Source organism: Rhinoraja longicauda, chromosome 41 (assembly GCF_053455715.1).
Source record: "Rhinoraja longicauda isolate Sanriku21f chromosome 41, sRhiLon1.1, whole genome shotgun sequence".
NCBI classification, from domain to species: Eukaryota; Metazoa; Chordata; class Chondrichthyes; order Rajiformes; family Arhynchobatidae; genus Rhinoraja; species Rhinoraja longicauda.
The window spans coordinates 3,171,380-3,192,389 of record NC_135993.1 but is presented as its reverse complement, the minus strand read 5'-3'; the positions used below and the strand labels follow the sequence as shown (position 1 = coordinate 3,192,389).

The 21,010-nt window shown below is 45.3% G+C and overlaps 1 protein-coding gene across 1 annotated transcript in view; it reads right to left on the bottom strand.

The window, feature by feature from the left end:
• LOC144611681 (homeobox protein otx5-like) overlaps window positions 1-20,638 on the bottom strand; it is a 35,693-nt gene extending 15,055 nt beyond the window's left edge. Inside the window, 3 exon segments of the mRNA XM_078430900.1 lie at window positions 7,307-7,478; window positions 20,378-20,445; window positions 20,613-20,638. Coding sequence (XP_078287026.1) covers window positions 7,307-7,403 — 97 coding nt within the window. The 5' untranslated portion in view covers window positions 7,404-7,478; window positions 20,378-20,445; window positions 20,613-20,638.
• Between the last annotated feature and the right edge of the window lie 372 nt (window positions 20,639-21,010).

Below are 21,010 nucleotides of genomic sequence, written 5' to 3'. Positions count from 1 at the left end.
AAGGCAGGAACGGGGTACTGATTGAGAATGATCAGCCATGATCACATTGAATGGCGGTGCTGGCTCGAAGGGCCGAATGGCCTCCTCCTGCACCTATTGTCTATTGTCATAAATGATCACGTTTCATCAATGTTCACAATGGACACAGACTTGTGTCATTGGAGCCTTCAGTAAAGGGGCAGATGAGAGTCTAGTGCAGGTCTCCATTGATAAACAGGAGATGCCTGATGATTCAGACAGCATTTAAAAAGTGTGGAATTGCTTAGGTGTACAAGGTTATGGACCAAGGTAGATCACCATGGGAAGGTACCCATTTAACATGGAAAGGTAGCCGTTGGTCGGTACTGACTCGGTGGGCCGAAGAGCCTGTTTCTGCGCTGTATCTCTAAACGAAACTAAATACAAAACACACGGCGAGATGCTTAAAAAGGAAATTAGGAAGGCCTAACGCGTTTAGAAGGAATGAGGGGGGACCTCTTTGGAACTGGTCTGAAGAAGGGTCCCGACCCGAAACATCACCCATCCTTTTTCTCCAGAGATGCTGTCTGACCCGCTGAGTTACTCCAGCACTCTGTGTTCACTGTCAGTATGGACAAGGTACTGGTGGCATGGTGGCGCAGCGGTAGAGTTGCACCACAGTGCCACAACTCTCACAGCGCCAGAGACCCGGGTTCAATCCTGACTACGGGTGCTGTCTGTGTGGAGTTTGCACATTCTCCCCATAACCCGCGTGGGTTTTCTCCGGGTGCTCCAGTTTCCTCCCACGCTCCAAAGACGTACAGGTTTGTTGGCTAAATCGGCATGGTATCATTGTAAATCGTCCCCAGTCGGACAGTGCTAGTGTACTGGTTGACCGCTGGTCAGCCCGGACTCGGTGGGCCGAAGGGTCTGTTCCCGCGCTGTATCTCTAAACTAAGTTGGGCTGAATGGCCTGTTTCCAGGCTGCACCATTGACTGGTGTGGTAATAGTTGGGTGAGTATTTTGTCTCCAGTATGAAGAAAGACTGAATAGACTAGGCTTATACTCGCTGGAATTTAGAAGACTGAGACGGGATCTTATTGAAACATATAAAATTCTTAAGGGGTTGGAGAGGTTAGATGCGGGAAGATTGTTCCCGATGTGGGGGAAGTCCAGAACCAGGGGTCACAGCATAAGGATAAGGGGGAAGTCTTTTAGGACCGAGATGAGAAAACATTTCTTCACACAGAGAGTGGTGAGTCTGTGGAATTCTCTGCCACAGAAGGTAGTTGAGGCCAGTTCATTGGCTATATTTAAGAGGGAGTTAGATGTGGCCCTTGTGGCTAAAGGGATCACGGGGTATGGAGAGAAGGCAGGTACAGGTTACTGAGCTGGATGATCAGCCATGATCATATTGAACGGCGGTGCAGGCTCGAAGGGCCGAATGGACTACTCCTGCACCTATTTTCTATGTTTCTATGTTTGCTCCTAGTTCTTCCTTGAGGAGGTGAACTGCAGCCCCGCGCTTTATCCACAAGAGGGGGTTTTGAGCTCCAGATGCGAAGGACCCAAACTTAACAGGAGGCCATTTGACCCATCTAGTCCAAACTGACCAAAAACAGATACCAGCCCTTGCTCTCTAGTTCTGGCGCTATTAACCCCACAAGCTTGCTCTCCCTGTCAAGAGAAGTAGGTTCTTCTAAGATAGACACAAAATGCTGGAGTAACTCAGCGGGCCAGGCAGCACCTCTGGGGAGAGGGAATGGGTGACGTTTCGGGTCGAGACCCATCCTCAGATGAAGGGTCACCCATCTCTCAAGAGATGCTGCCTGACCCGCTGAGTTACTCAAGCATTTTATGGCTGTCTTCGGTGTAAACCTGCATCTGCAGTTCTTTCCTTACACAGTAGACTTCTAGGCTAGAGTCATACAGCACAGAAACAGGCCCTTCGGCCCAACGTGCCCATGCCAACCACTGGCCACCTGTCTTCACCAATCCCTTATGTTATCCAACCCACTCTCTCATCAACACCTCCCAGAGTCTACTCCTCATCGTCACACAAGGAGCAACCTCCAGCAACCAATTAACCCATAAAACCATTGGAGATCTCCATTAGCTGTGCCTCTGTAACAGTCTATTGAGGGATATTGGGATCCAAGTCCATAACTCCATGAAAGTGGTAACACAAGTAGATACCGTGGTAAAGAAGGCGCTTGGTATGCTTGCCTTCATCAGTCAGAGGGCATTGAGTACAAGAGTCAGGAAGTCATGTTACGGATTTAATTTAGTTCAGATTAGTTTATTGTCACGTGTACCGAGGTACAGTGAAAGGCTTTTGTTGCGTGCTAACCAGTCAGTGGAAAGACAATACACGATCACAATCGAGCCGTCCACAGATACATGGTAAAGGGAATAACGTGAATAACATTTAGTGCAAGATAATGTCCAATAAAGCCCAATTAAAGGTAGACACAAAATATTGGCATAACTCAGCGGGTCAGGCAGCATCTCGGGCGAGAAGGAAGGGGTGACGTTTCGGGTCGAGACCTTTCTTCAGACTAATTCATTATTTATTCTTCAGACAATAAAGTCCGATTAACGATAGTCCAATGGACTCCAATGAGGTAGATGGGACTGCTCTCTCGTTGGTCGGAAGAAGCTGTCCCTGAATCTGGAGGTGTGCGTTTTCGCACTTCTTCAACTCTTTATAGGACTTAGATCAGGTCACGCTTGGAGTATTGCGTGCAGTTCCGGTCGCCCCATGAGAGGAATGATGTGGAGGCTTTGGAGAGGGTGCAGAAGAGGCTTACACGGGATGCTGTCTGCATTAGAGGGCATTAGCTATGAGGAGAGATTAGGCAAACCTGGATTGTCTTCTCTGAAGCTTTGGAGGATGAGGAGAGACCTGATAGAAGTGTGTAAAATTATGAGAGGCATGGATAGTGTCGACAGTCAGAACTTTATTCTGGAAATGGAAATGTCAAAGACTACAGGGCAGAGCTTTAAGGTGAGAGGGACAAATTTTAAAGGAGCATACAGGGCCAGTTTTTTTTAACACAGGGGTAGTGGTGGGGACAGGTACGTTAGTGGCATTTAAGCGACTTTTAGACAGGCACAAGGATATGGAGAAGATGGAGCCATATGTTTAATGTGGATAAGTGTGAGGTTATCCACCTTGGTGGCAAGAATAGGAAGGCAGATTATTATCTGAATGGTGTCAAGTTATGAAAAGGGGACGTACGACGAGATCTGGGTGTCCTAGTGCATCAGTCGCTGAAAGGAAGCATGCAGGTACAGCAGGCAGTGAAGAAAGCCAATGGAATGTTGGCCTTCATAACAAGAGGAGTTGAGTATAGGAGCAAAGAGGTCCTTCTGCAGTTGTACAGGGCCCTAGTGAGACTGCACCTGGAATACTGTGTGCAGTTTTGGTCTCCAAATTTGAGGAAGGATATTCTTGCTATTGAGGGCATGCAGCGTAGGTTTACTAGGTTAATTCCCGGAATGGCGGGACTATCATATGTTGAAAGACTGGAGCAACTAGGCTTGTATACACTGGAATTTAGAAGGATGAGAGGAGATCTTATCGAAACGCATAAGATTATTAAGGGGTTGGACACGTTAGAGGCAGGAAACATGTTCCCAATGTTGGGGGAGTCCAGAACAAGGGGCCACAGTTTAAGAATAAGGGGTGGGCCATTTAGAACTGAGATGGGGAAAAACTTTTTCAGTCAGAGAGTTGTGAATCTGTGGAATTCTCTGCCTCAGAAGGCAGTGGAGGCCAATTCTCTGAATGCATTCAAGAGAGAGCTAGATAGAGCTCTTAAGGAGAGCGGAGTCAGGGGGTATGGGGAGAAGGCAGGAACGGGGTACTGATTGAGAATGATCAGCCATGATCACATTGAATGGCGGTGCTGGCTCGAAGGGCCGAATGGCCTCCTCCTGCACCTATTGTCTATTGTCTATTGAATTTGTTTAGTCAGAGGGTGGTGAATCTGTGGATTCCCTAAGGCCCAGTGGGTCAGGCAGCATCTGTGGAAGGAGCGGACAGATGGCATTTTGGGTCGGGACCCTTCTTCAGACAGATCCTGACGCAAAAGTTTTGTCTGTTCATTCCCTCCACAGATGCTGCCTTACCTGCTGAGTTCCTCCAGCACTTTGTGTTTTCTTCAAGATTCCAACATCTGAAGTTTCCTGTGTCTATTTATAGATTTGTTGGCTTCATTTGTAGTTAGAATCATTCGGAGATAGACCATTGGAACAGGCCCATCAGCCCACTGAATCCCTACTAGCCCTCTATCACCTATTTGCCCTGATCCCAAGAAGACTCCTTGTCCAGGCACCTGCTGATCCGATCCCCTTCACCTGTATCCACCTATCACTTGCCAGGCTTTGTCCTGCCCCCACCTCTCTTCCAGCTTTCTCTCCCCAACTACAATCAGTCTGAAGAAGGGTCCTGACCCAAAACATCACCCATTCCTTCGTGTCTAAAGAAGGGTCTCGACCCGAAACGTCACCCATTCCTTCTCTCCAAAGATGCTGCCTGACCCGCTGAGTTACTCCAGCATTTTGTGTCTACCTTCGAATTTAACCAGCACCTGCAGTTTTTTTCTATCCTACACACTAGGGACAATTTACAGAAGCCAATTAACCTGCATGTCTATGGTGCGTGGGAGGAAACCGGAGCACCCGGAGAAAATGAACGCGGGGAGAACGTACAAACTCTTTATAGACAGCACCCGTAGTCAGGATGGAACCCGGGTCTCTGGCGCTGTGAGGCAGCAACTCTACCGCTGCGCACCCACCTGTACAAGGTGTTCTGGGAGAGTTAGTTCCAGTCCCTGCTCTATGTGTGAACGCATCACACCTGATGCTAAGGCTAAGCCACCACATTCTCTCCTTCCTTCTCGTCCTCTAACCATCTTAAGAACAGAAATAACTTAATACCCTAATCTTCTAAACTCAACAGTCCAAACAACCTGTCTACAATTTAACCCTTCTAGTCCCAGGATAATCCCCACTCCCTCCAAGTCCAACTGCCCTTGTCAAATGAACGCTGATAGTTAAACACAAGACACTCTGAAGAGGTCCAGGTAAACATCAGACAACTGCATTCTTACGCTCTTAGAAACATAGAAAAAGAGTTGCAGGAGGAGGCCATTCGGCCCTTCGAGCCAGCACCGACCGACATTCAATATGATCATGGCTGGTCATCCAAAATCAGTACCCCGTTCCTGCTTTCTCCCCATATCCCTTGATTCCATTAGCCCTAAGAGTTAAATCAAACTCTCTGTGAAAACATCCAGTGAATTGGCCTCCACTGCCTTCTGCGGCAGAGAATTCCACAGGTTCGCAACTCTCTGGGTGAAAAAGATTTTCCTCATCTCAGTTCTAAATGGCCGATCCCTTATTCTTAAACTGTGGCCCCCTGGTTCTGGACTCCCCCAACATCGGGAACATTTTTCCTGCATCTAACCTGTCCAATCCTTTAAGAATTTTATTGTACTCCAGCCTTCTGGAGATGAAGAACCATGAGATTCCTATTTTACTTTTAAATACCTGTCGCTTGTCTTGATTGATAGAACCTAATGATACCAAGGCACACCATTGCATAAGTAGGTATTTACGGAAATAGGTAATTTGGCCCACTGGATCTATGCCAATTATCAAGCACAAATTACCGATTAGTGAAAGGCCCGGATAGAGTAGGTGTGGAGAGGATGTTTCCACTAGTGGGAGAGTCTAGGACCAGAGGTCACAGCCTTAGGATTGAAGGACGTTCCTTTAGGAAGGAGATGAGGAGGAATTTCTTTAGTCAGAGGGCAGTGAATCTGTGGAATTCTTTGCCACAGACGGCTGTGGAGGCCAAGTCGGTGGATATTTTTAAGGCAAAGATAGATTGATTCTCGATTAGTGCGGGTGTCAGGGGTTATGGGGAGAAGGCAGGAGAATGGGGTTAGGAGGGAAAGAGAGATCAGCCACGATTGAATGGCGGAGTAGACATGATGGGCCGAATGGCCAAATTCAATAGACAATAGACAATAGGTGCAGGAGGAGGCCATTCGGCCCTTCGAGCCAGCACCGCCATTCAATGTGATCATGGCTGATCATTCTCAATCAGTACCCCGTTCCTGCCTTCTCCCCATACCCCCTGACTCCGCTATCCTTAAGAGCTCTATCCAGCTCTCTCTTGAATGCATTCAGAGAATTGGCCTCCACAGCCTTCTGAGGCAGAGAATTCCACAGATTCACAACTCTCTGACTGAAAAAGTTTTTCCTCATCTCAGTTCTAAATGGCCTACCCCTTATTCTTAAACTGTGGCCCCTTGTTCTGGACTCCCCCAACATTGGGAACATGTTTCCTGCCTCTAAAGTGTCCAACCCCTTAATAATCTTATATGTTTCGATAAGATCTCCTCTCATCCTTCTAAATTCCAGTGTATACAAGCCTAGTCACTCCAGTCTTTCAACATATGATAGTCCCGCAATTCTGGGAATTAACCTAGTTAATTCCGGGAAATGTGTCTTATCTTTGGTATAAACCACTAACTGCAGTTTCTTTTTTATTGCTCAGACCATGCACCCTTGTCACTGATAGTCATAGTCATACAGTCTTATAACATGGAAACAGGCCTTTCAGCCCAACCTACCCACACCGGCTAATAAATAATAATTTACACTAGTCCCACCTGCCTGCGTTTGGCCCATATCCCTCTAAACCTGTCCTATCCATGTACCTGTCTAAACGTTTCTTAAACTTTGAGATAGTCCCAGCCTCAACGACCTCCACCACCGGCACCTTGTTCCTTACACCCACCCACCCACCCTGTGTGTTAAAAAGTTAACCCTCAGGTTCCTATTAATTCTCCCCCCCCCCCCCTCCCCCTCATCTTAAACACAAAGTGTAGACACAAAACGCTGGAGTAATTCTGAAGAAGGGTCTCGACCTGAAACGTCACCCATTCCTTCTCTCCTGAGATGCTGCCTGACCCGCTGAGTTACTCCAGCATTTTGGGAATAAACACCTTCGATTTGTACCAGCATCTGCAGTTATTTTCTTATACTCTCTGGAGAACATGGGTTACTTACTTGAAGTTAGAGAAATCAGTATTCATACCGAAGATAGACCCAAAAAGCTGGAGTAACTCAGCGGGTCAGACAGCATCTCTGGAGAGAAGGAATGGGTGACGTTTAGGGTCGAGACCCTCGAGTCTGAAGAAGGGTCTCGACCCGAAACGTCGCCGATTCCTCCTGTCCAGAGATGCTGCCCGACCCGCTGAGTTACTCCAGAATCTTGTGTCCAAGCTGCCCAAGCGAAATTTGAGGTGGTGTTGCTATCAAGGGACTTACTTTGGTATCCGACTGCCGAGTGCAGGAGGTCCATGCCCGAGCCGGTGAGGGCGAGTCCGTTGACGGCGTAATGTGGTTGTTTGATGTAGGACATCATAGCTGGTCCTCTGGATCTCCTGCGAGGTGGCTCCTAGGTCGGACGAGGCGTTAGCCAACTCCTGTGCGGCGGTCACTAGGGGCAGACACACACCGCGACGCGACTGATTAGGATGCTATTTCAACCAGAGACAAGACTCGCCACCTCAAACATCCCACCACACGATTAATTGATCAAAGGAATCAAATCCAGAACAAAGATTCTCCCCCTTCCCCCGTCAGAATCACACCTCGGTTACAATCGGCACGTCTGGCGAGAGGGTTTATTTTTTCAAATTGAAGATAAGACGCCAAACACGTGGATAGAAAAGGTTTGGAAGGTAGAAAGCGAGGAAATGCAGATGCCGGTTTACAAAGAAAAAGGTTTAAAAGGGAAGATAGACAATAGGTGCAGGAGGAGGCCATTCGGCCCTTCGAGCCTGTACGCACCGCCATTCAATGCGATCATGGCTGATCATTCTCAATCAGTACCCCGTTCCTGCCTTCTCCCCGTACCCCCTGACTCCGCTATCCTTAAGAGCTCTATCCAGCTCTCTCTTGAATGCATTCAGAGAATTGGCCTCCACTGCCTTCTGAGGCAGAGAATTCCACAGATTCACAACTCTCTGACTGAAAAAGTCTCAGTTCTAAATGGCCTACCCCTTATTCTTAAACTGTGGCCCCTGGTTCTGGACTCCCCCAACATCGGGAACATGTTTCCTGCCTCTAACGTGTCCAACTCCTTAATAATCTTATACGTTTCGATAAGATCTCCTCTCATCCTTCTAAATTCCAGTGTATACAAGACACAAGATGGAAGATTAGACACTCCATCAATGGAGAGAAGGAATGGGTGACGTTTCGGGTCGAGACACCTTCTTTAGACTGTCTGAAGAAGGGTCTCCTTCGGAAACGTCACCTATCCATGTTCTCCAGAGATGCTGCCTGACCCGCTGGGTTACTCCAGCACTTTGTGTCTATCTTCGGTGTAAACCAGCATCTGCAGTTCCTTCCTACACCGTTTAAAAATAATAATAATTGAAAGGTACAAACGTGAAAACGTCTGGAGAAGAGGCTTCTAAAATCAACCCTTTCCCTCACGATTTCCTGACTGCCTTAAGCTCTTCTTTCGTGTTAGTGATAGTCCAGGCGGGGATGGCGGGCCGAATGGCCTGTTTCACTGCTCTACAATTCATGCTCCTGACCCAAAAAGGTCTTCATTCCATTTCCCTCCACAGATGCTGTCTGACCCGCTGAGTTGCTCCAGCAGTTTGTGTTTCGATTGTAACTGGAGTTATGGAGTCATGCAGCACGGAAACAGACCATTCGGCCCAACTCGCCCATGCTGACCAAACATGCCCGACATCAGCTAGTCCCGTTTAGCCCAAATCCATCTAAAGTAGTTGAGGCCAGTTCATTGGCTATATTTAAGAGGAAGTTAGATGTGGCCCTTGTGGCTAAAGGGATCAGGGGGTATAGAGAGAAGGCAAGTACGGGATACTGAGTTGGATGATCAGCCATGTTCACATTGAATGGCGGTGCGTACAGGCTCGAAGGGCCGAATGGCCTACTCCTGCACCTATTTTCTATGTTTCTATGTCTATAAATCATTCCTGTCTTTTAAATGTGTGTGTTTTTTTTAAATTGATTGGAAGATACAGCACAAAACAGGCCCTTCGGCCCGTCTCGTACATGACAACCAAGTTGCTCCATTAAGATAGTCCCATTTAAAAAAACCAAAACACAAATTTGAAATTATTTTGTAATTAATTGAAAGACACGGTGTGGAAACTGTCCGACCCGTTCACACTAGTCCCACGTTATCCCACTTTTTTTCATCCACTCCCTGCACACTAGGGACAATTTACAACGGCCAATTAACCTACGATTTGGGAGGGGCGGGAACCGGAGCGCCCGGAGAAAACCCGTGCGGTCACCCAGGTGCAAACTCCACACAGGCAGCACCCGAGGTCGGGATCGAACCTGGGTCTCTGGCGCCGTGAGGCAGCGGCTCTACCCGACTTGAAAATAACATTTGGAAAACGGTTGGGAATATATTTGGGGAAGAACAAATGTACTAAGCTTGTTGCAATTTATTTCGTCTGAGCCTGTAATTTGTGGACAAACCGATCAGGAAAAAGATCAGCAAACTACAGTATCGAGGTTGGCAAAACACAGCGACCACACGCCAATTAAAACAATACACAACGATACACAATACACACCGATTAACAACTCTGCCACTCCGCTAAACATCACCCGTCCCTTCTCTCCAGAGATGCTGCCTGACCCGCTGAGTTACTCCAGCTTTTTGTGTCTATCTTCGGTTTATACCAGCACCTGCAGTTCCTTCCAACACAAAGCCTGTCCCATTCTCAGGTTGAGACCGACTCCGAAGTTATACAGCACGGAAACAGGCCCTTCGGCCCAACTTGCCCATGACTAAACCAAGATGCCCCGTCTACGCTTGCCCCACCTAAATTGCCCGCGTTCGCCCGCACATCTAATTCTAATTCTATCATTTTATTTCGTACATGTTAAAAGACATCAATTAAAAAACAAAATAAACAAAAAAAAACAGAAGAAATACAAAGAATTTCATCCATTACTTAACGTCTTTACATGTGCGAAAAGGAGTAGGAAGAAGTGTGGACTTATTTAATCCGACCCCCATTCCCTAATCAATATTTATCAAGTATTATCTATAATAACTAATACCTAAAATACATACATAACTGCATATATGCTCACTCACCCCTACAATCATATGAATATACCTTTTTACACAATAATGTCTATATTATCTCTCGAAACCTTTCCTATCCATACCATTACAAATGTTTATTTTAGTTTGGTTTAGTTTAGTTTAGTTTGGTTTGGTTTGGTTTGGTTTGGTTTGGATTGGTTTGGTTTGGTTTGGTTTAGTTTAGTTTGGTTTAATTTAGTTTAGTTTGGTTTGGTTTGGTTTGGTTTGGTTTGGTTTGGGTTAGTTTGGTTTGGTTTGGTTTGGTTTAGTTTAGTTTGGTTTAATTTAGTTTAGTTTGGTTTGGTTTGGTTTGGTTTGGTTTGGTTTGGTTTGGGTTAGTTTGGTTTGGTTTGGTTTGGTTTGGGTTGGTTTGGTTTGGGTTGGGTTGGGTTGGGTTGGGTTGGTTTGGTTTGGTTTGGTTTGGTTTGGTTTGGTTTGGTTTGGTTTGGTTTAGTTTAGGAAGGAACTTCAGATGCTGCTTTCCACTGAAGAGAGAGACACGAAACGCTGGAATAACTCAGCGGGTCAGGCAGCATCTCTGGAGAATAAAGAAGGTCCCAACCCGAAATATAGTCCATTCCTTTTCTCCAGAGATCCTGCCGGATCCGCTGAGTTACTCCAGCATTTTGTATCTATCTTTAGTTTAGTAGGAAAATAACTGCAGATGCTGGTACAGATCGAAGGTATCACAAAATGCTGGAGTAACTCAGCGGGTCGGGCAGCATCTCAGGAGAGAAGGAATGGGTGACATTTCGGGTCGAGACCCTTCTGAAACCCGAAACCCGAAGAAAAGACGACACATTGATTACAATCAAGCCGTCCATGGTGTACACAGGATAAAGGGCACAACATTTAGTACAAGTGTAAATGATAGTCGAGGCGGAAGCGATGGGCCGAGGGGCCTTTATGCCTGAGATACTGGTTGGGACCGTTCTAATTCCGTCTCCAAAATATTCACCTCTTACAGTTCACAAGGACTGCAGGGCGAAGAGGCATACTTATCGAAACGTATAAGATTATTAAGGGGTTGGACACGTTAGAGGCAGGAAACATGTTCCCAATGTTGGGGGAGTCCAGAACAAGGGGCCACACAGTTTAAGAATAAGGGGTAGGCCATTTAGAACTGAGATGAGGAAAAACTTTTTTAGTCAGAGAGTTGTGAATCTGTGGAATTCTCTGCCTCAGAAGGCAGTGGAGGACAATTCTCTGAATGCATTCAAGAGAGAGCTAGATAGAGCTCTTAAGGATAGCGGAGTCAGGGGGTATGGGGAGAAGGCAGGAACGGGGTACTGATTGAGAATGATCAGACATGATCACATTGAATGGTGGTGCTGGCTTGAAGGGCCAACTGGCCTCCTCCTGCGCCTATTGTCTATTGTCATACTCTCGGGATATTCAGTTTAAATAACTTTAGTTGAAACGACACAGAAAGCTCAATACATCGCCCACACTAATTGAAATAAAAACTGAAAATCGTGGAAACAGCCGGCCACAGACGCCGTCTGACCCGACAAATATGCCTAACATTTTCTGGTTTCATTTCAGATTTAAAACGTCATTAAATATTTTTTTCAAAAATCTCAATCCATCGCAAGCGGTGTTATCTGTATCTTGTTGACGCTGTGTTAACTGTTTGAGAAAGGGTCTCGACCCGAAACGTTCTCCAGAGATGCTGCCTGACCCGCCGAGTTACTCCAGCACTTTGTGCCTTTTTGTACAAACCAGCGCTTGCAGTTCCATATGTCCACATTCTGCCCCTTTGCATTTTAACCCTTCACGTTTCCCGCTACGAACACCGCGCCTTTGAGAAAACTTTAGATTTTTATGTTCCAGCCTTAAGTGACTATAAAATCTTATAAGGTAGACACAAAATGCTGGAGTAACTCAGCGGGTCAGGCGGCATCTGGGGAGAGAAGGAATGGGTGACGTTTTGGGTCGAGACCTCGAATTTAGAATGATGAGAGGAGATCTTATCGAAATGTATAAGATTATTAAGGGGTTGGACACGTTAGAGGCGGGAAACATGTTCCCAATGTTGGGGGAGTCCAGAACAAGGGGCCACACAGTTTAACAATAAGGGGTCGGCCATTTAGAACTGAGATGAGGAAAAACTGTTTCAGTCAGAGAGTTGTGAATCTGTGGAATTCTCTGCCTCAGAAGGCAGTGGAGGCCAATTCTCTGAATACATTCAAGAGAGAGCTGGATAGAGCTCTTAAGGATAGCGGAGTCGGGGGGTATGGGGAGAAGGCAGGAACGGGGTACTGATTGAGAATGATCAGCCATGATCACATTGAATGGCGGTGCTGGCTCGAAGGGCCGAATGGCCTCCTCCTGCACCTATTGTTTATTGTCTATTATTGACCCGAGACGTCACCCATTCCTTCTCTCCAAAGATGCTGCCTGACCCGCTGAGTAACTCCAGCATTTTGTGTCTACCTTCGATTTTAACCAGCATCTGCAGTGTTTTTCCCTACCAATCTCACACGGAAAGGTTGTTAATTATTATTCTTTATCTAAAACGAAACTAAATCTAGGAAGCGGGAGGGGGAAAGGAACTGTCGACCTTTTGAATCGAGTCCCTACATTAAGAATCCAGTCCAGTAGAAAGTGTCAATTGTCAGATGTACCGACAATAAATCAGATCCTCCAGTAGATTGGGTTGTGTAAGAAAATAACTGCAGATGCTGGTACAAATCGAAGGTATTTGTTTACAAAATGCTGGAGTAACTCAGCGGGTCAGGCAGCATCTCAGGAGAGAAGGAATGGGTGACGTTTCGGATCGAGACCCTTCTTCAGACTGACCCGGTAGATTGGTGTTCCTCTGTTATATAGAGAACTTGAAGGGTTAAACGTATCTTACACTCATTACCTGAAGAGGGGTCCCAATCTTTTGTAGGTTAGTTGGCTTGGTAGATGTAAAAATTGTCCCTAGTGGGGCAGGATAGTGTTAAAAATAATCCCTAGTGGGTCAGTCTGAAGAAGGGTCTCGACCCGAAACGTCACCCATTCCCTTTCTCCTGGATGCTGCCTGTCCCGCTGAGTTACTCCAGCATTTTGTGATATCCATAACTCCAGCATTTTATGATATCTAATGGGTATGGGATATTTCCAGTAATCTCACCGGTGGGCTCTTCGGAACACAAGATACAAGATACAAGATACAACCCCGAATCATCATCTCAGGCGTGCACAAACTACTGGAGTAACTCAGCAGGTCAGGCAGCATCTCGGGAGAGAAGGAATGGGTGACGTTTCAGACTAGGTCTGACGAAGGGTCTCGACCCGAAACGTCGCCCATTCCTTCTCTCCAGAGACGCTGCCTGATCCGCTGAGTTACTCCAGCACTTTGTGTCTGTCTTCGGTTTAAACCAGCACCTGCAGTTCCTTTCACACATCTAAGATGGACACTTAGACTGCTGCCAACAAGGCCTCTGAGAGGAATTTTATCAGTGCGTACAGCGGGTCAGGCGGCATCTCGGGAGAGAAGGAATGGGCGACGTCGTCCATTCATTCTCTCCCGAGATGCTACCTGACCTGCTGAGTTACTCCAGCATTTTGTGAATAAATACCTTCGATTTGTACCAGCATCTGCAGTTATTTTCTTATATTATCAGTGGGTACACAGTATCTGCCTGCAACACACCCTCACTCGGGGTCCACTAGTTGTGGACCCCCCCCATGCTAAATCTCCCCATATCCCCCCCCCCCCCCCCCAAAGTCGGTCGTTTGACCTCCTCGCCCCCTGTACCTGAATTCCTCCCATTCTTTCTCTTCACTAACGCGCCTCGATAGCGTGGATTATTAATTTAAACCAGAAAGACGCACATTCCCCACCCTCCTCCCCCCCCCACTCCCCTGAGAACCGCAATTACTCACCGAGAACAAAGAAGATTTTTTTTTCCAATTACATTAAACTAAATTGTGATTTTTCAAGTTGGCGGCGGTGGGTTTCGAACCCGAACTCAACGCTGCCCACACTTTCCGCCCGAGCTTATTCCGCTCTTCTGACCCTCCCCTCCGGCCAGTGCTTGTAGATCACCACGATGGCGTTCACTAATTTAAACGGGCGTCTAATTGTATTCCAGTCCCATTCCCCCCTCCTCCCGCTTGGCGTGGGGAAGTGGCTTGTAAGTGCAAGACAAGGAACAGCTTTAACGCGACGGCGCCACACACACACACACACACACACACACACACACACACACACACACACACACACACACACACACACACACACACACACACACACACACACACACACACACACACACAAATACATATATACACACACACACACACACGCACACACACACACACACACACAAATACATATATACACACACGCACACACACATGCACACACACACACACACACACACATACATACATACATGCACGCACACACACATACATACATACACACACACACACACACACACACACACACACACAAATACATATATACACACACACACACAAATACATATATACACACACACACACACACACACAAATACATATACACACACACACATACATACATGCACACACATACATACATGCACGCACACATACATACACACACAGACACACACACAAATACACACACACACACACACACGCACACACACACACACACACGCACACACACACACTAAAGAGGACGCAAGCGATAGACGACGACCCGTGTGATTTGCAATTTCCTGTCTGGCCCGAAATCTCTCCCTTTGCACCCTTGTAAGACCTCAGCTGATTTTAGAAAAGAAACACACCAAAAAAAATCGAAGATAGACACAAAAAGCTGGAGTAACTTAGCGGGTCAGGCAACATCTCTGCTTTCCCTAAACTTCCAAAGTAACAAATTTATCAAATAACGATTTAAAAAAAATATAAAACACCCCGGATACTGATAAATTAAACTAAAACTAAGAGATAGTGCTAATTCGACGGGTCCCGACCTGAAACATTAGTACCTATCCATGTTCTCCACAGATGCTGCCTGACCCACTGAGTTACTCCAGCACTCTGTGAAACGTCATCTATCCATGTTCTCCTCAGATGCTGCCCGACCCGCTGAGTTACTCCAGCGCTTTTTGTGTATTTTTTGTTGGGTAAGATTTACATTCGTTTGAGAGTCCGATCGAATAAACAAATCCCAAACGTTAACTCTGATAATGGGCGTTTAATTCATAAATTATATATATATATATATTTTAGAAAATTTGCAATCAATAAAAACTTCGTGCGTTAAACTAAAACTTTTTTTTCTCTGCAAAAGTTACAACTAGTTGAGTTTTATTCAATTTAAGACTTGCTCTTAGTAGGGAGGGATACTGTTCTAATTAGTTTCTGTTTAATCTTTGGATTAGTCCCAAACGACTAGGAGCGACTGGGCTTGTATACACTGGAATTTAGAAGGATGAGGGGGGATCTTATCGAAACGTATAAGATTATTAAGGGGTTGGACACGTTAGAGGCAGGAAACATGTTCCCAATGTTGGGGGAGTCCAGAACCAGGGGCCACAGTTTAAGAATATGGGGTAGGCCATTTAGAACTGAGATGAGGAAAAACTTTTTTAGTCAGAGAGTTGTGAATCTATGGAATTCTCTGCCTCAGGAGGCCAATTCTCTGAATGCACTCAAGAGAGAGCTATTAAGGATAGCGGAGTCAGGGGGTATGGGGAGAAGGCAGGAACGGGGTACTGATTGAGAATGATCACATTGAATGGCGGTGCTGGCTCGAAGGGCCGCATGGCCTCCTCCTGCACCTATTGTCTATTGTCTATAGTCTTAATCACAGTCTTGTGCGTTTGAATTCGAAGCAATCGGGGGGAAAAAGTTGGATTTTTCCTGGGTTACCTGTTAATGCATTTTAGTTTAAGGAATTTTAGGGTTGAGGAATGATCTGTAATGGAATACCTCCCTCGCCCCACTTGTAATTAAGAAGGTTGTGGTAATTAGGAAGGCGCGAATTAACAATCAGTCCAATATACAGCGCCAGGCGTTGAGGGAATGATGTTATCAACTCAGAGGCGCAAGTTAATGGCCGCCTTGTTTACTTGACTGCGGGGTAAATATAGAGACCACCTCTTCAATTATTTCTATTGTCCGTTCATTAACAAGCCCTGTGGACCACATTTACACCGCGTCGAGAACCCCCGCCGATCCGTCGCACTAAATAAACCGTGCCACAATCTGAAAACCAGATCTAAGATCAATGAATGTGTTGGAAGGAACTGCAGATGCTGGTTTAAACCGAAGACAGGCACAAAAACGCCGGAGTAACTGCCCCGCTGAGTTAGTTAGCCCAGCTTTTCGTGTCTATCTAAGATTAATTATTATTGTTGGCTGCGAAATTGGTGGCGGAAATGTGGGTAAATATAAGGTGTTAAAGATCCCACACTTACACCAACTCGGGGGGTAAATGCACACTTTTAGCAGTAATTGTTTTTGAATTAAGACACTCCTTAACTCCGCGGTATTTATTCACAAAATGCTGGAGTAACTCAGCAGGTCAGGCAGCATCTCAGGAGAGAAGGAATGGGCGACGTTTCGGGTCGAGACCCTTCTCCAGACTTCTTTCTCCGCTTGGTGGCTTTTCTTTTTGTAAACCGGTCGCTTGTATATCCAATTCTTTTCGAGTTGTTTATTGGAACAATTTGGGAAGTCTAGCGTGCATTTATCAAAGCCGACCGCGGAAGTCAAAGTGTGAAATCATGTCGAAAATACCTCCGTAGCCCATTATGGCCAATTCCCTTTCAACTTCACGAAAAACAACTATTTTGTTCTCACAAAATGCTGGAGTAACTCAGCAGGTCAGGCAGCATCTCAGGAGAGAAGGAATGGGTGACGATTCGGGTCTCGAATCGTCACCCATTCCTTCTCTCCTGAGATGCTGCCTGACCTGCTGAGTTACTCCAGCATTTTGTGAGAATAAATACCTTCGATTTGTACCAGCATCTGCAGTTATTTTCTTATATTTTATTCTCACAATTCTTTGTGAAAACAAGAATAATAACTTCATGTTACTTTCCATTTCGAAAAACTCAATTAGAATCCCACAGCTGTAATTTATGAATTTAACGCCCATTATCAGAGTTTGCGTTTGGGATTTGTTTATTCGATCGGACTCTCAAACGAATGTAAATCTTACCCAACAAAAAATACACAAAAAACGCTGGAGTAACTCAGCGGGTCAGGCAGCATCTGTGGAGAACATGGATAGGTGACGTTTCACAGAGTGCTGGAGTAACTCAACGGGCCAGGCAGCATCTGTGGAGAACATGGATAGGTACTAATGTTTCAAGTCGGGACCCGTCGAATTAGCACTATCTCCTAGTTTTAGTTTAAATTATCAGCATCCGGGGTGTTTTGTATTTTTTTAAAATCGTTATTTGATAAATTTGTTACTTTGGAAGTTTAGGGAAAGTTGAATTTTCGTACAATTGTTTTGTGTAACCCGTTCCTTCTCTCCAGAGATGCTGCCTGACCCGCTGAGTTACTCCAGCATTTTGTGTCTATCTACGACCGATTTAAAGTATATATTTACGCCCTCTACGAAGTCTGGTGGATTTTTTCAGCAATGGGGAATAAATTTGCTTTCCCCACAGCACTGGAAAACAATTTAACGTAGCGCTCTCGTGGTTTCTCCATTGTTTTAGCCGCGCCGTTTAGGTAACAGTCTCTAGAAGTGTAGACGGTGCACAATTGTGTAGGTGCTGGTTTAAACCAAAGATAGACACAAAACGCTGGAGTAACTCAGCAGGTCAGGCGGCATCTCTGGAGAGAAGGAATGGGTGACGTTTCGGGTCGAGACCCTTCTTCAGACAATTGCATTGGATATTACAGGAGATAGATAGTGTAAGAAAATAACTGCAGATGCTGGTACAAATCGAAGGTATTTGTTCTCAAAATGATGGAGATATCCTTCCTTTGTCCCGGCCCTCCCCTGACATCAGTCTGAAGAAGGGTCTCGACCCGAAACGTCACCCATTCCTTCTCTCCTGAGATGCTGCCTGACCTGCTGAGTTACCCCAGCATTTTGTGAATAAATACAGGAGATAGATTCCACGTTAAGAACTTCGCTGGCCTTGATAACTTCTCCCATCTGCTGAATCTTTCCACCGCCGAATCTCTACCCGACATCGCCTTTCCACAAATAGTTTACAGTGATCCATTTATTACACGTGTTGATAGAGAATATGCGCGGTTTGTAGGCGAACATGCGTGTGTGGATTATGGAAGTTAGACACAAGAAGCTGGAGTAACTCAGCAACTGGAGAGAAGGAATGGGCGACGTTTGGGGTCGAGACCCTTCTTCAGACCAAACTGCGTATGCAGTTCATTCCCCCTGCACAATAAAGAATGGATGTGGAAACTGATAATCCCTAAACCCTCAACAATCCAAACGTCACGTAAATATAAAATGCTGACATTTGTGTAAGATGTGCAGGCGAGTGTGTGTAAAGTTAGTGCAGAAACCACATTGGACATTTAGTAATCCAAGATAGTTAATAAATATATCTCGGTCTTACTCTGAAACGAGTGTCTGACAACAACAGTAATTGTGACTGTGGGATTTACACGGTACATTAAGTCTAGAACGCAAACAAACTTGTGTTTTTACCCTTCAGTAATGCAAAATATACATTCATAAGGATTTTGGTGTCTAGGGTGTGGGCAGGGAAACTATTCTAAGCTAACAACAGTCACAAATAACAACTGATTAATATATTCGTGTTCAGTCTGAAGAAGGGTCTCGACCCGAATCGTCACCCATTCCTTCTCTCCCGAGGTGCTGCCTGACCTGCTGAGTTACTCCAACTTTTTGTGAATAAATACCTTCGATTTGTATCAGCATCTGCAGTTATTTTCTTATAATATATTGACCTGCGTTTGGTTACATGTCTAAATTAATTGTAAACAGCGAGGCTTCTGCTTTCTAAGTTCCCCATCGTACACAGAAAGTACAGAGACACTTCCAGCTACCTGTGCAAGACTCGCGTTAAACACGAATATAGAAACATAGAAAGATATAATATGGAACGATATTTCACAATCTAATCATACTCCGATCGGAACATTTTGGCCAACGAATTTTAATGCGTTTTAGGTTAAAGAAATTTAGGTCAAATTTTCAATTTCTATTTAATCTCAATTTCTAAATTCAATTTTTAAAGAAGTAAAGATACAGTAGAAATTATTGTCGTGTGGACAATGTTAACGAAGTCTGGCAGATTTCAATAACCACAGCAAAAACCCAACGAAAAAAATCCCATTTTCGTCGCTGTTTATGGTTCAGACGTTATTTCTTTCTTTCCAATATCATTCTCTATTTATAATATCACATATATTTAAAAAGAGCATAATTCAATGCAAATATTAATGACATTTTCGTTGTAAAGATTGTAAGAAGTTCAGAACCATAGATAGACACGAAACACTGGAGTAACTCTCTGGAGAGAAGGAATGGGCGACGTTTTTGTAGGCCTTAGGATTGTAAAAAGTAGAATTATATTTTACTTTCTATTTCGCACAGACTATCTATCCCCGGCGATTGGCAGAAGAGCTCTCCAAATAAGTCGGAATTGCGTACAACTATGTTTAACAACATCTACAAAATCAAACCGGTATTTACATCACGACAAGCGCCTACATTTAAAAATAAAATCCAGCCAGCAAAAAAAAAAACGAATCTATAAATAAAATATCGAAATGTAAATCACTTCAGCGGTCGAGGTTAATATCAGGTTTATTTCCAGGGCTTAAAAGGTTGGAAAATGTTGCTTGGGATTAATTCGTGTTAAACTCATAAAAAGAGGATTTTCTGTCTCACACCGCGGCGTTGAAAGGAAATTCTCAAATCTTGTAAGCTTGTTAAAATAATAGTTATTATAGAATTCAGGCATTCCCTGAACGCAGGATTCAAACGGACATTTACCAAATCTCACCTTCTGCCATTATATAATTTTGTTCTAAAACACACGCCAGATTTGAACAATCCAATAGTATAAGAAGTATAACTTTGAACAATCCAACAACGCCATTATATTTAACACCGTCAAGAAATTTACCGAAATGAATACATTGAACGAAGGGGGTGAATGTGACCAATTTCTAGCCGAAATCAACTTTTTTTTCTCCCCCGCACACACATACACCATTCGAGAAACGTTCCCAATGGTATCTTGGATGGTGGGGACGCTGCTTCCAACTAAGCTGACTGCTGTAAAATGACATTTGGAGCTTACCCGCGTTTGTAGAAGTTTAGATTAGCCGGGAGAGGCGGCAAGCGGACGAACGAGATCTCCTCGCTGGACTGCAAAGGAATCATAACAAGAGGGTTTAGAATTTGCAAAGTACTTTCCCAACCGGCCGCGACAAGCCCTGGGATATATGAATTCAGTGTAATTACCGAGGGGAGGGGGAGAAATATGTTAAATGGATATTGGAGAACTTTAAGCCCCAACTAAAATATGGCTTAACCTTGTTAGAGGCGAGCTCACTGGAAGTGAGAGCGGAGAGCGGGTTATGCCGCGACTCGTCCACTTGCCCTGCCATGTGTTCCCTGACCAATCCCTGCTCCCGACAGCACCCTCTCTCCATCGTCTAACCAACTGCTCTCTCTCTCTCTCTCTCTCTCTGTGTTCCTCTTTCTCCCTCTCTCCCCTTCTACCCTCTCTCTCTATCCATCTCCATTTCCCCCTCTCCCCCTCTCTCTCCCTCCCTCCCCCCCCCTTCACCCCTCTCTCTCTCCCATCTCAATTTCCCACTCTCTGTCTCTCTCTGTCTCTCTCCCCCTCTCCCCTCTTCCTCTCAATCTATCTCCCCCATCTCTGTCTTTCTCTTTCTCACTCCCTCCCTCTCTCTCGCCCTCTCCCTCT